This window comes from Alosa sapidissima, chromosome 9 (assembly GCF_018492685.1).
Source record: "Alosa sapidissima isolate fAloSap1 chromosome 9, fAloSap1.pri, whole genome shotgun sequence".
Classification (NCBI taxonomy): Eukaryota; Metazoa; Chordata; class Actinopteri; order Clupeiformes; family Clupeidae; genus Alosa; species Alosa sapidissima.
In genome coordinates, this window is record NC_055965.1 from 6,352,166 (window position 1) to 6,364,931 (window position 12,766).

Genomic DNA, 12,766 nt, shown 5'->3' on the forward strand with positions numbered 1-12,766 from the left:
AGCCTGTGTGATGTAATGCGTTCTCCACAGACGCTACTACAGTAAATATATCGAGCCAATTTTCTCTTATTTATTTTGGTAATTTTCCATACTAACTGACATGACAATTATCCTCTTTCCTCTTTCTACAACCATTTCACCAAGTTGCCCTGGAGATAAAGACAATAGGCTACTGCCGCGGCTTTACCAATTTCCGTCACTAGGGAGAGACGTGGCACGTCCTTCTCTTAGGTTTCAAAACAGTCCAGCGCGGAACTCCGGTTTCTGCCGCAGTTGAAAGTGTCAGACAGACAGACGCAGTCTGTTCCTCGCTAGTTCGCCTACCTACACAGCCTGTGTATGTGTGTGTGCCGCTCAAACATCCGCAAGCCGGGCTGCGGATCGCGCCCGGTCTCCGACCTCCAGAGAGGATGGATGAAAAGAGAGACGAACCGAACCTGTCCTATCGCAACGGCATTAGTCAGATCCAGTTGTATGGAGAATTCACGACCAAGGCCAGCCGAAAGGTCAGGTATGCCGTGAGCCTAACAGAGAGGGATCTTACTGTCCAAAAGATCACCTCGGCAACTGCAGGACGGAGCAAGGTGGTCTTCAACTTGCGGGACTGTGTTGGATGTCGGGCGTTTAAAGCAGATGATAACACTGATGTGGGAGCGTATTTTTCTGCCTACTTTTACCCGTTTAAGAAGCGCTGGATGAGCTCTGGGGTAGCACGACAACGGACAGAACAGTGCTTTCGGGTCGCGTCGGGCTTGGACCCTCACTTGAACCTGGAGGAGGCTCAGCGATGGGCTCGAGCCATCAGTGAAGGGTCCGCGCATCAACGGCCTCAGCGAAATGGTGAGAAAGTAAACCTCGTCTCATTCTATTAGCCTAGTTTTTTGGACCCACATATACAACTGAGAGTTAATACATTATAGTCATGGCTAATTAATGATAACCTTTCCATGTTTCAGTAACAAATGAAAAACTAATTGGAAAGTCAATACAGAGAGTTACATTTGGAGATATAATGACATTATACGGGCTTAAGTGTCTATCTCAGAAGAGACTAAATGACTCACACAAAGGTGAAAAAGAGTTTGCAGCAACATATTTGATCGTCTAGAAGAGACAAGAAAAGCGCAGTCTTTTCCGTCTTGCGTGTAGCGTGAAAGCGCACCATGTTGCGCATGACTGAACATTTGCGATTAAACTGCTCCAGCCTGTAGACGTGGTTTGGATTTAACCGTCTGAAAGCAACCACCTTGCATTACGGGAATGCAGCTCCGTTGCCATGTCTTAGTTACGCGTTGACAACAGCAGGGCTCATCCCCTTTCTATCTTGAAGAATTGAAGTCAAAGGAGCTTGGACTATCCATCAAAGCATCAAGAGGAAATTAAATATTTACTTGATAGAGGGGTTAGAGAAAACAGAGAGGTTTTACATATTCATAACAATGCACATTTTCAATGTAAGCAAGCAATTTCCAGAAAGGAAGCAATACAAATGTATGTTGCTACACTAGATGTGTGACCTGTCTTGTGAAGTAAGAGCTGATGGTTACAGGTTCAGAGTCTAAAAACTTTTATGACAGCAATGGAAACCTTATTGCACATTCATTTCACTATGAATCATATAGCTCTACACAACACACACTGTTGTAGTCATTGTCATCTAAGAGACTGACATTCTGATGTTGCATTTCAAACCACAAGAAGTTCTAACAAGGTCACAAGGTTTCTCTCACTCAGTTTCTCACATATGGGACACATAGTCTGACCCAAGGAAGCTGACCAGTGCAGTCTTTTATAACAGTCTCCCAGTCTTTGGTTTGGCTTGGTTGGATGTCCATCACTTCCTACCCGCATTCCACAGCGCGCCTCAGCCACGAGGTCTTATAGCGATGGGAAGGGTCATGTGATCTCCATCCCGGCCGTCCGGCTGTCTAAAAGACGGTACTTTCACAGTGGGTCATTCAGCCGCTCGATTGTGCCGTAGATGTGAGCTCAGGCCGAGAGGAGTTGTTTACCCAGATTGCTGTGGGGAGAAAGCTAAACAGAATGTTATATTTAGTCTGCGAAGGTTGAGATTTGAGGTTTTTCCCTCAGTGGCCATCTTGGATGAGACTTCACAAGCTTGTCTTTCTGGAACACAACTGCATCACTGTCTCCAAACACAGTCTCAAATTTAGCCACTCAGAGGACAAGAGCAGAAGGGCTTCTTCTGCGCCAGCAATGACCTCTGCCTTAACGTGTTGAAAACTCAAATCACAAGTTTGAGGACAAGCTAATGTAGGGCTTGATATAAACTCACAGAGGTGCAGAAAGTGTTTGTGTTTTGTATTTGTGTGTGACTGTGTGCACTGTGTACGTGTGTGACTGTGTGCACTGTGTATGTGTGTGTGTGTAGTGGAGTCAGCCAGAGTGTGTCAAAGCCAACCAGACCAATCAGAGATGCAACAGCAAGGGGATAGGGCCTTCAAGGAAAGTCTCCTTGTGTGAGGCTGAGGCATCATCTGAAACTGTCTTTCCCAAACAGCAGTGGTGACGCCTGGATTGCAAGCCCAACTTCAAGCGCACAGTGCCAAGTATAGCCCTGCGTGTGCGCTGCCATCAAAGACATCGTAGTGGGGAACGGGATGCAAATAGAGTATTTTTATCTGCGCACTGCATTCATTCATGAACTCTGTGCGTGAGATGAAAAAAACACACAAAGCCCATTCCACGTCCAACAAAGCGCAGCGTTCCCCGGTGCAAAACACGCTCGCTCCCTCGTTTAGGGTTTTAGTTTTCTGTGGTAATGTCCCCTGTGTCTTCTCTCATCTCTCCTCTGGATTATATGTGCTTTAAAATAGCAGCAAACTGCTGTTATCTGTTCAGAGCTCTGAAGCAGCCTCGGAATAACAATCATTCTGAAAGTTCAGATGAGAAGCTGTGCTCTGATCTGCATGGGGTTTAGGTTATGAAAGGTCATGAAGGTCATCTCAATAATGACCTCAGGAGTATGGAAGAAAATGACTCACACTCAACTCAGGTATGCTATCTACGCCTCAATCTTCACACCCCAGAAAGATCCAGTATTATTATGTTTTACGTTTCTCCATAATGACCATAATTTATCATAATGACCACTTGATACAAATTCAATTAAATCAAAATGTTGCCAAGTAATAAATAGGCTCTAGTGTTCTTTCTCTCGCTCCACTCCAAGGTGGTTCAACTATGCTGGCTATTATTAGCACACTGCACACTTTTATATTCTCCTCGCTTCAGAAAGTTCTAGATACGATCAGCTCCGCCACAGCGACTGCAAATGACTAATAATTCAAAACGCTGCCCGCTAGCCATGGACATGCCACTGTACTGTACTGTACTGTACTGAGTTGCGTCCATCCTTACAGCACAGAGTGGCTGTTTCTCTGCTCCACGCTGCTCACGGGAGGCAGAAAGCAGGTCATTCTGCTGTGCTGGTATTATTAATGTATCAAGCTCCTCAGCCAGGCTCCTATATGCAGAATACGCACACAGAGCATCAGTGTGGTGAGTTATGAGAGGCTATGAAAAAGGGTGGAGGCTATTAAAAAGGGTGGAGGGTATTAATACCCCAGCCACACACACACACACCCAGGGAGAGAGAGAGAAAGAGGTTTGTGGCTACTACAGTAGCAGCAGACTTCCTGCCCGCTCAGATGAGTTGTAGCTACAGTTTCCCTCCCTTTTAGCGTGAGAGGAATAAAGAGTTTAATTTTCACAAAAATGCTAGACATGCGCTCAGGGTCATGTTTCCACTCCCAGATGTGGTGCCATCTGCTTGTTATAAAGAGGGGCTCACTCACTTTCAGTAAGGCTTTTGAGTTAGTTTAACGTGCAGTGTTATGTCTGGGTTCTTTTCTTTGGCCCATGGTGGGGTTCACTCACACAAACACACACACACACACACACACATTATGCATGCATGCAGTTACACAGATACAAATACACACACATATGCACCACGGGTAAACAAATATAAACACATACACAGACACACATAAGCACCACGGGTAAACAAATATAAACACATACACAGACATACACACAGACCACGGGTAAACAAATATAAACACATACACAGACACACACAGATGCACTGTGGATACACAGATACAAACACACACACACTCACTCACACGCACACACACACACACACATGCACTCCGGGTAAACACACATACAATCATGCACGCACCTGTGCGAAGTGTGGTCCCGGGCGTCCTATGAGCTCAGGCAAAAGAGATAATGAGGAAATCAATGGACAGGTAAATGAGAGGCTGTGAACAGCCAGAGGGAGAGAGATGAGAGCTGGACTCAGCCAGCCATTGTGCTCTGTTCCCCACAAGGCCTCCAGAGGATTTAAACACTCCGTGTCTGTGTGTGTGTGTGTTGCGTATGCGTGTGTGTTTGAAGGGATAACAAAGAAGTCTGTCCACGCTAAGTCAACACTTAAGTATTTTATGTGCTGGAGGTTTATAATCTCGTGTGCTTTTTGTGTTGTGTGAGCCTCTGTTGTCAAGGCTCATAAGTGTTTATCATACACAGCAGCACTCAGCCAAGATGGGGTGGAATGCCATTAAGTATGTGAATGTGCATGTATGTCTGTGTGTGTGTGTGTGCGTGTGTGTGTGTGCGTGTGTGTGTGTGTGTGTGTGTGTGTGTGCTCCAGCAGTAGAACATAAGCATTAGTCTCTTCTCTACCTCTTTCTCTCCCTCCCTCCCTCGTTCTTTCCCCTCCGTCAATCTCCATCTCCTCCGTCCCTCGGGACGGCTGTGCTGTGCTGTGCTGTGCTGTGCTGTGCTGTGCTGTGCTCGGCTGTGCGACTGCTCTGCTCTGCTCTCTGGGATGGGCTTGATGATGTTCTGGCAGGTGCCTCATCCTCTCCTCTAACAGACCCTGGCCACTCACACACAGTAGAAAGGCAGCTAGCTGGGTTTCATGTTGATGGTGTACCTGTCTTCAACACCACCAAACTAAACACCCACTAACTGAACGCATGCGCTACTAATTGAACATATGCTGATTGTGTAACTTCAAGAGAGGCTGGCTGTAGTAGCACATGCATTTGTGGGTGTCTGTGGGTGTTTATCTGTGTGACGGATACAGAATTTCTGTTCTGTTTTTCTTCCTCGTTAGTCAGACTTCAATGCAGTAGAAGCAGAGGGTCTGTCTGTGGGATAAAATACAGTATAACGAACTGCAGTGCTATTTTAGTCAGCAGGCGGCTGCCCGCCTCTCTTGTTGTGTGTGAGGAGGTTGAACTTCCTGTGAGTATCAGATCTATCAGATGTGGGCTCCTCACTGTCACCTAAGCAGTGCTGAGAGAATGAGAGAACTCACAAAGGGAACTACTCAAGACAGAGACAGCATGGGGGACATCCCTCCAATGGGTGCTCTCTTTCTTTCATTCTCTCTCTCTCTTACTTTTACTCTTTCACTTTCTTTCTGACTCTGGTTTTCCCTTTACCCATTCAGGTATTTTCACCATTGTCCAGTTCCATTCCATTTCCACAGGAAATCCACATGATCGTCTGTCCACACTTTACGTCATTTGTCCTCACAGACCCACATTCACAGAACTGAAGCTTGTTCAGATCCAACCAGACTGACGTGGGACCTGTGGCCTAGTCGCATCTGGTGTACAGAAAGTGAAATCATAGCAAGACAGGGAGAGATATCTGAGTGAGAGCTCAGAGAGAGAGAGAGAGAAATAGAGAGAGAGAGAGATAAAGATCAGAGAGAGAGAGAGATATCTGAGTGAGAGCACATAGAGAGAGAGAGAGAGAGAGAGAGATAAAGATCAGAGAGAGAGATATCTGAGTGAGAGCACATAGAGAGAGAGAGAGAGAGAGAGAGAGAGAGAGATAAAGATCAGAGAGAGAGAGAGAGATGAGATCCAGTATTGATGAGGTAGTGATCTGGTGTCATCTTATCTCTGAGGTGCTCATGACATCCTCAGTAGCAGCACCACTATGTAAAGCACAATGTTAAGTGAGCAAGACACTGGAGCACAGACAGAAAAGGGTTGAGTGAGAGTTCACAGAGAGAGAGAGAGAGAGAGAGAGAGAGAGAGAGAGAGAGAGAGAGATGAGATCCAGTATTCGTGAGGTAGTGATCTGGTGTTTGCTTATCTCTATGGTGCTCATGACATTCTCCTTTACAGTGACAGCACCCCTCCGATCAAATAGAACACACTCACACAGAGACTCATATGTAAAGCACACTGTAAGTGAGGAATACCTGGACAGAGAGATGAAAGAGAGAATATAGGAGAAAGAGAAAAGAGAGAGAGAGAGAATAGGAGGAGAATGAGAGAGCAGCCCCTACTGTATGCTCATGGGATCAGGAGACACTGTGTAAGTCATCCTTTGCTGCAGGGGTGTGCTTTTCTTCTGTGGTGGATCGACACACACATATACACACAAACACACACACCCTTTCTCCAGTGAGAGAGAGGAGACATTAGCCCCAGGGTAGTGGACGCATCCAATCTGGGCTGGCCAGGAGGCAAGTGGAGAGGGAGCCAAGGCCTCAAGTATTCAGGAGGCAGCTCAGGTGGTGAGGGAGTGCTGTGGCAGTCAGCAGGTGCAGATCACTAATTGAAAAGGGGTTGAAAGATGAGCAAGGGGTTGGCGTGTGGATGATGGCAGCTCTGTGTCGTTTTTTTGGTGTGGGCATACAGTCACACCTCTACTGTAGTTTTCCATTTTAAGCACACATGTGTGAGTCTGGGGCTTTGTGGTTGGACAAATTTGATCTCTTTCACTTCCCCACTGGCTTCTCTTAAGATAAAATGTTAAAGATAAATGTTGACAATTGACAAAAAAAAGGGCTGAACACAGACCCTGGCGTTTATTCATAGCGTTGTGGCTGTGGACTTACTTCAGCTAGCAATAGTCAAGTCAAGTCAAGTCAAGTTTATTTATATAGCACATTTCATACACAGAGGTCATTCAATGTGCTTTACATAAACAAAACCAAACAATAATAACAAATAAAAGCATAGAAGGGCAATATAGTCAAAGAATAGTTAAAAAGGTAAAGATCATAATAAAAAGAAAACATAAAACACAAGGTAAAATCATTTAAAAATAAAGAATAATTAGTAAGCAAAAACAAAGGCAAAAGTAGTAAAAAAAGTAATAAAAGACAAAGTAGAATAATTATCAAGGCAGATTCAGAATTTGTAACTCGGCACAGTTAGCAGAAAGCATCTGAGAACAGTTTGGTCTTAAGTCTAGATTTAAAACTGGCTACAGTTGGGGCCTTTTTAATGTCATCCGAAAGTTGGTTCCACAGCTGAGCCGCATAGCAACTAAAAGCTGCTTCACCATGTTTAGTTCTAACTGTAGGTTTTACTAGCAGGTTTTTCACCTGGGACCTGAGAGGACGAGAAGGTGTGTACTGCTGAAGCATGTCTGACAAGTATTTAGGTCCTGCTCCATTTACTGATTTATAAACAAGCAATAGTGCTTTAAAGTCAATTCTGTGACTTACTGGAAGCCAGTGCAAGGACTTAAGAATTGGAGTAATGTGGTCAGTTCTTTTAGTTTTTGTTAGAGTCCTAGCTGCTGCATATTGCATCACCTGAAGCTGTTTAATAGTCTTTTTAGGAAGGCCTGTGAACAGTCCATTGCAGTAATCAACCCTGCTGGAGATAAATGCATGAATGAGTTTTTCTAAGTCATGTTTTGACATCAGCCCTCTGAGTTTGGCAATATTTTTGAGGTGGTAAAAAGCTGATTTAGTTATCGCTTTCATGTGGCTGTTGAAATTTAGATCACTGTCAATTAATACACCAAGATTTTTAACAGTATCCTTTGCCTTCAACCCTTTTGTGTCAAGGAGAGTGGCAACCCTAAGTCTTTCCTCATTTTTACCAAATATAATTACTTCAGTTTTTTCTTTGTTCAGCTGAAGAAAATTTTGAGACATCCAGGTGTTGATTTGTTCTATACACTGACACATAGATTCAAGAGGACCATAGTCGTTTGGTGATAGTGCTAAGTAAATTTGTGTGTCATCTGCATAGCTATGATATGAAATCAAATTATTTTGAATGATTTGTCCAAGTGGGAGCATATAGAGGTTGAATAATAGTGGCCCCAAGATCGACCCCTGGGGAACACCACAGGTCAAGGACGTTGGTGTTGAGGTACAGTTTCTGATGGCAACAAAGAAGCTCCTTTCTTGTAGATATGATTTTAGCCAGCTGATAACTATGCCTGTAAATCCAACCCAGTGTTCTAGTCTGTGTAGTAAAATATTGTGATCAACAGTGTCAAATGCTGCACTAAGGTCCAGTAGCACTAGGACTGATGTTTTACCTGAATCTGTGTTGAGGCGTATGTCATTGGAAACTTTAATGAGAGCTGTTTCAGTGCTGTGATTTGCCCGAAAACCAGACTGAAAGTAATCAAAATACCCATTTGATGTTAGGAAGGTGGTTAATTGATTAAAGACTACTTTTTCAATAATTTTGCCAATAAAAGGTAGATTGGATACGGGCCTGTAATTGTTTAGCATGGAGGCATCCAGGTTATTCTTCTTGAGAAGTGGCTTTACAACAGCTCAATACATACATTAACTTGACTTGGGCTTTCCTTCCCTAATGGAGGCTGGTCAGGTTGCAGCGCTCCTCCGAGCTCCGCCACAACTCATTCACACAGAGAGGCAGGGCCATCGATGGCAACATGAAATATTGATGCCACTGAGCAAGCATGACTTAGCTGGTTATTGGGATCCCAGAGGCACTTTGGCCTAGAAGTCATTATCTAGGTTACCTGACGTATCCGGTTTTATGGATGGATGAAGCTCTCTCTATCTCTCTTTTGCTATCTCACTTTCTCTGATAAGGCGCTCTGAGTGTTTCTTTAGTCATTGGCTCCAGCACAGATGGAAAAAATGCAGGTTGGTCCTTACCTAAGGTTTAATGGCTTGTTTTTAGGGCGGCAGCCTTGATAAGCCTATCTCCTAGTTTCTACATCACACAGGGTTCGCACATAGACCTAGACCAGACCAAGGGTCTGTATGTATACAGGACCACGTGCGGTAGTCATTCAGAACACACGTACGTATATAAACAAAGATGCCTGAAGCTGGGTTTTGTTTTTGTCGTGAGACCAGCATGTGAAGAACAGGCCAAGGGCATCTGATGGAGAAGGACAGTTTTGAATATCCAATGGAGTTGTCTAATTCCTCACACTCATTTTATTTGTATAGCACATTGAAACAAACAACAGTTGACCCAAAGTGCTTTACAAGTTAGAGCAGGGAAGGCAGAAACAATATGCCTTGAAGATACATAGACAGGTGTGCAAGACTCCATGAATACAGTTAAATAACGTAAAATAGAATAAAACAGATTTAAAAAGATAGTTTAAAGAGGTAAAACAAAGCATAAACATAAATTAAAAGACTATAAAGTATAAAAACCAAATGATAAATGCCCAAGGATAAGAAAATAAGAATCTGAAGATATCTGAAGTGTACTGTAAACCTGTGTTTCCTTGTGTGCAAATTGGCCAAGCAGACAGCTTAGATGTTAGATCTTAGATGTCCATATGAAGTGGCGCCACTGCTATTTATTGTAATAATAGCTATTTCTATTGAATGCTGGCTGCAAGTCAGCTGAAGTTCGCTGAAACCTCCATGCTCTCATTCATCCTCATGTGAAGGACAGACCAAGGGCATCCTCATGTGAAGGACAGTGGGGAGGAATATCCAATGGAGTTGTCCTCATTGTCCAATGCATTCCAGAGTAGCATACTGACTAGGATTAAAGAACCCCTCATACATATATTTCCCCCCCATCCCCACACACTCACACACACAAACACACACACACACCGCAGGGTCCTCCATCGTCCCTGCCTCCTCCCTGTCCAGCCATCCCTGTCCGGGTCAGCATTATGAAGAAGGGGATGTCATATTAGCCAGGAGAGATGAACCCCTCCACACACACACTCAAACATTCCTCCCCATCCTGCAGAAACGACTTGACTTGTTACTCTCATTGAGCTATTTCAAAATGCAAACTGCCGTGTCCTCCCTTCTAGCCTCCTCTGTGTCCACACAGCCTACATAAAGAGCTTGGCACTCCGCTCATGAGTGAGATGACAAAGGCTCGAGGTCAAAGCCTCATTTCTGAAAAAGAGGAACAGTTAGAGGAACACTTCTCCAGAAACGAGGTCAGAAAACCGTTAGAGTGTGATCCAGACTTTGATCTCTTGCCATTCAGTGGTGATTTCTTATTGATGTTGCCTTGTTGCGTAACTCGAACAGTAGATCCTGTCTGTGTCGCCACATATCCACACAGGGCGTCGTTTGCGTGATTTGGCATAAGTCGGTGCCTTAATGTTTGGCCCACAGGGAGATCTGTCTTTGAAGGAAAACAGAGATGTTGTTAATAAATAAACAACCCCTCTCTTAACACTCCACTAATCTAAGCTGGCAAAATTGCTGAACGCAGGGAAAAAAAAACAAACTGAAGGGGGGCAGATAACAAACAACACAACAACAACTAGCACAACAACAATAAAAAGAACTCATCCTTCTTTTCAGATTTTTCCCCCTTAACCCCCCCCCCATCTCCTCCCGTGAATCCCAGTGCTCTGCTGTGACCTTTAGCTAAGTGAGAGCGCGGCGTGCTGATGAGATATCATTAAGCCACGCTTGCGTTCGCTCATTATTTACCGTGCGGCGTAAGCAGCATTTGTGCCCAGTCGTCTTGTTTTGCTGCTGTCGGGGAGACTCAGCCGTAATGGCCCTGGATGCTGGATGCAATTGTTGTTTATCTTCAGAGCTGTTTAGGCAAAGCGTCTACCCCCCCCCCTGCCCCCAACCCCCTTTACTGGCTGTTAAGCTGACCAGAGCAACGAGGATAGTGGGTGTGTAATGGTCTTGTCTTAGCGCAGCATCTTTATAGAGAAGGTGAAAGCTCAAGGATTGTCTTTTGGTGTTGAAACTGGAGGTGTCTTTGTGTTGTACTGTGCACTGCTGTCAGCAGCTGCAGTGTGTGGTTAGAGGAGGGGAAAAATTAAATGTGAGCGTACGTGGATGCATGCACACACACACACAGACAGACAGACACACACACACACACACACACACACACGCACACACACACAGATGTGCACACTCACGTACACCAACACATCTCACCACAGGATGTGATGAAAGCCTCTCCCGTGACCTTCTAGGGGCAAACAGTCTATTCATACATCGCTAGCCACCAGTGAACATGCTCGGAAACATGATTGTGTGGGACACAGATCTTTGTAGAGCTCTGGGTTTGTGGAAATGGTTTTAGGGAAAGTGGAGGAGAGAGAGAAAGAGAGGGAGGGAGGGAGAGAGAGAGAGAGGGAGGGAGGGAGGGAGAGAGGGAGGGGGAACATGACTACAGAACAAACAGCACCATCTAGCATCATTTAGTCACAGTATTCTAGAAGTGCTGCCATGGCCCTGTTCTAACAAAGGGCTCATTGTGGAGCAGAGAAATAACAATGAGTGATGTAGAATTCTAGAGACACAGATAGTACACTGTATTCACCTCACATTTTAGTTTACACAGGCCTGATAAGGGGATGGGGTCAAAGCCAATCTGCTGTTTCCTGTTTCAGAATTGTTCTATACTAATCTCTAAGCTGAATGGGCATGAAGGTTTGGAAGGGGTACTGGAATTTGCGTATGTTTGTACAGGTTTCTGTTGTGTGAATGTGTGTGTGTATATTTGTATGTGTGAATTTGTTATTTGTATGTACAAACACACTCATGGTGAGTGTTGTTTGAAAGTGAGAGCCAAGCTCCTCATCATACAAGAGGATCCCTGTAAGCGCTGGCAGCCCTGCAGGCAGCGCCCGGGTGCCAGCCTGGTGCCAGCTTTGGTGCCACTCTGCCATGTTCCACTGGCCAGCTCTCCTTCTCTGCAGCTCTCAGTGGAGCCAATCTGGCTCAACCACTGAAAAATTGCTCGGGTCCTGACCAAAAAAATAAGCACTGTTGCGACGTCTCACAGATGTTTTCTATTCAGTAGCATCATGAGGAGGGACACAGAGGAAGGGCCTGAACTATTTAGGGACTATTGCACCATTAGGGACGTGGCTCAAGGCTCGCGAAGGCGGCGGCACAAACCTGTGGTGAGGCGGCAAACCCTCCCTTCATTTCCTGCCGAGCCTCACCCCAGACAGCGCTCATCTGAGGAGACTCGGGGGGAAGAAAGGCAACATGGGGTAGTTCCCATAAAATATCTTAGAACGTAGCGCTCTAGAATCGCTGGGTCCCACTGCATTGGGGAAAACAGTAGTCCACTCCACACACACACACTCACACACTCACACACACATATTCACCAGTGAACCCATTCTCTTTTCCCCCACTGTAGTGTGTCCTTGTGTTTACAAATAGGAGGCTTCCTGACCGTACTGAAATTGCTATGTGTGTGTTTACTCAAGAGATGTGGTGGTGTGTCATGACCAAACCTGCCAATTAAGCTTTATATGGGTCTATTCACTAGGGCCATTGGAGATAGACTGTTCCAGCCACCATATCAAAGCTTTTGTTTGGCCAAATGATAAGAAGGGTTGTTTTACTGAGGTGACTATACATGTAAATGATCGTTTGCGTGATACTAGTATGCAAAGTGAAAAGTACTGATGCTGATTTTGACCAGAGCTGTACACTAAAAAAAAGACTAGACAGAACATTACAGAGATACTCAGAAAAGTACAAAAATGACAGAAAGACACTCAT

At 44.8% G+C, this 12,766-nt stretch overlaps 1 protein-coding gene across 1 annotated transcript in view; it reads left to right on the forward strand.

The window, feature by feature from the left end:
- The first annotated feature begins 287 nt into the window (after positions 1–287).
- Positions 288–12,766, forward strand: part of LOC121719287 (sphingosine kinase 1-like) — a 23,455-nt gene continuing 10,976 nt past the window's right edge. Inside the window, exon 1 of the mRNA XM_042104763.1 lies at positions 288–840. Coding sequence (XP_041960697.1) covers positions 411–840 — 430 coding nt within the window. The 5' untranslated portion in view covers positions 288–410. The remainder of the gene's footprint in view (positions 841–12,766) is intronic.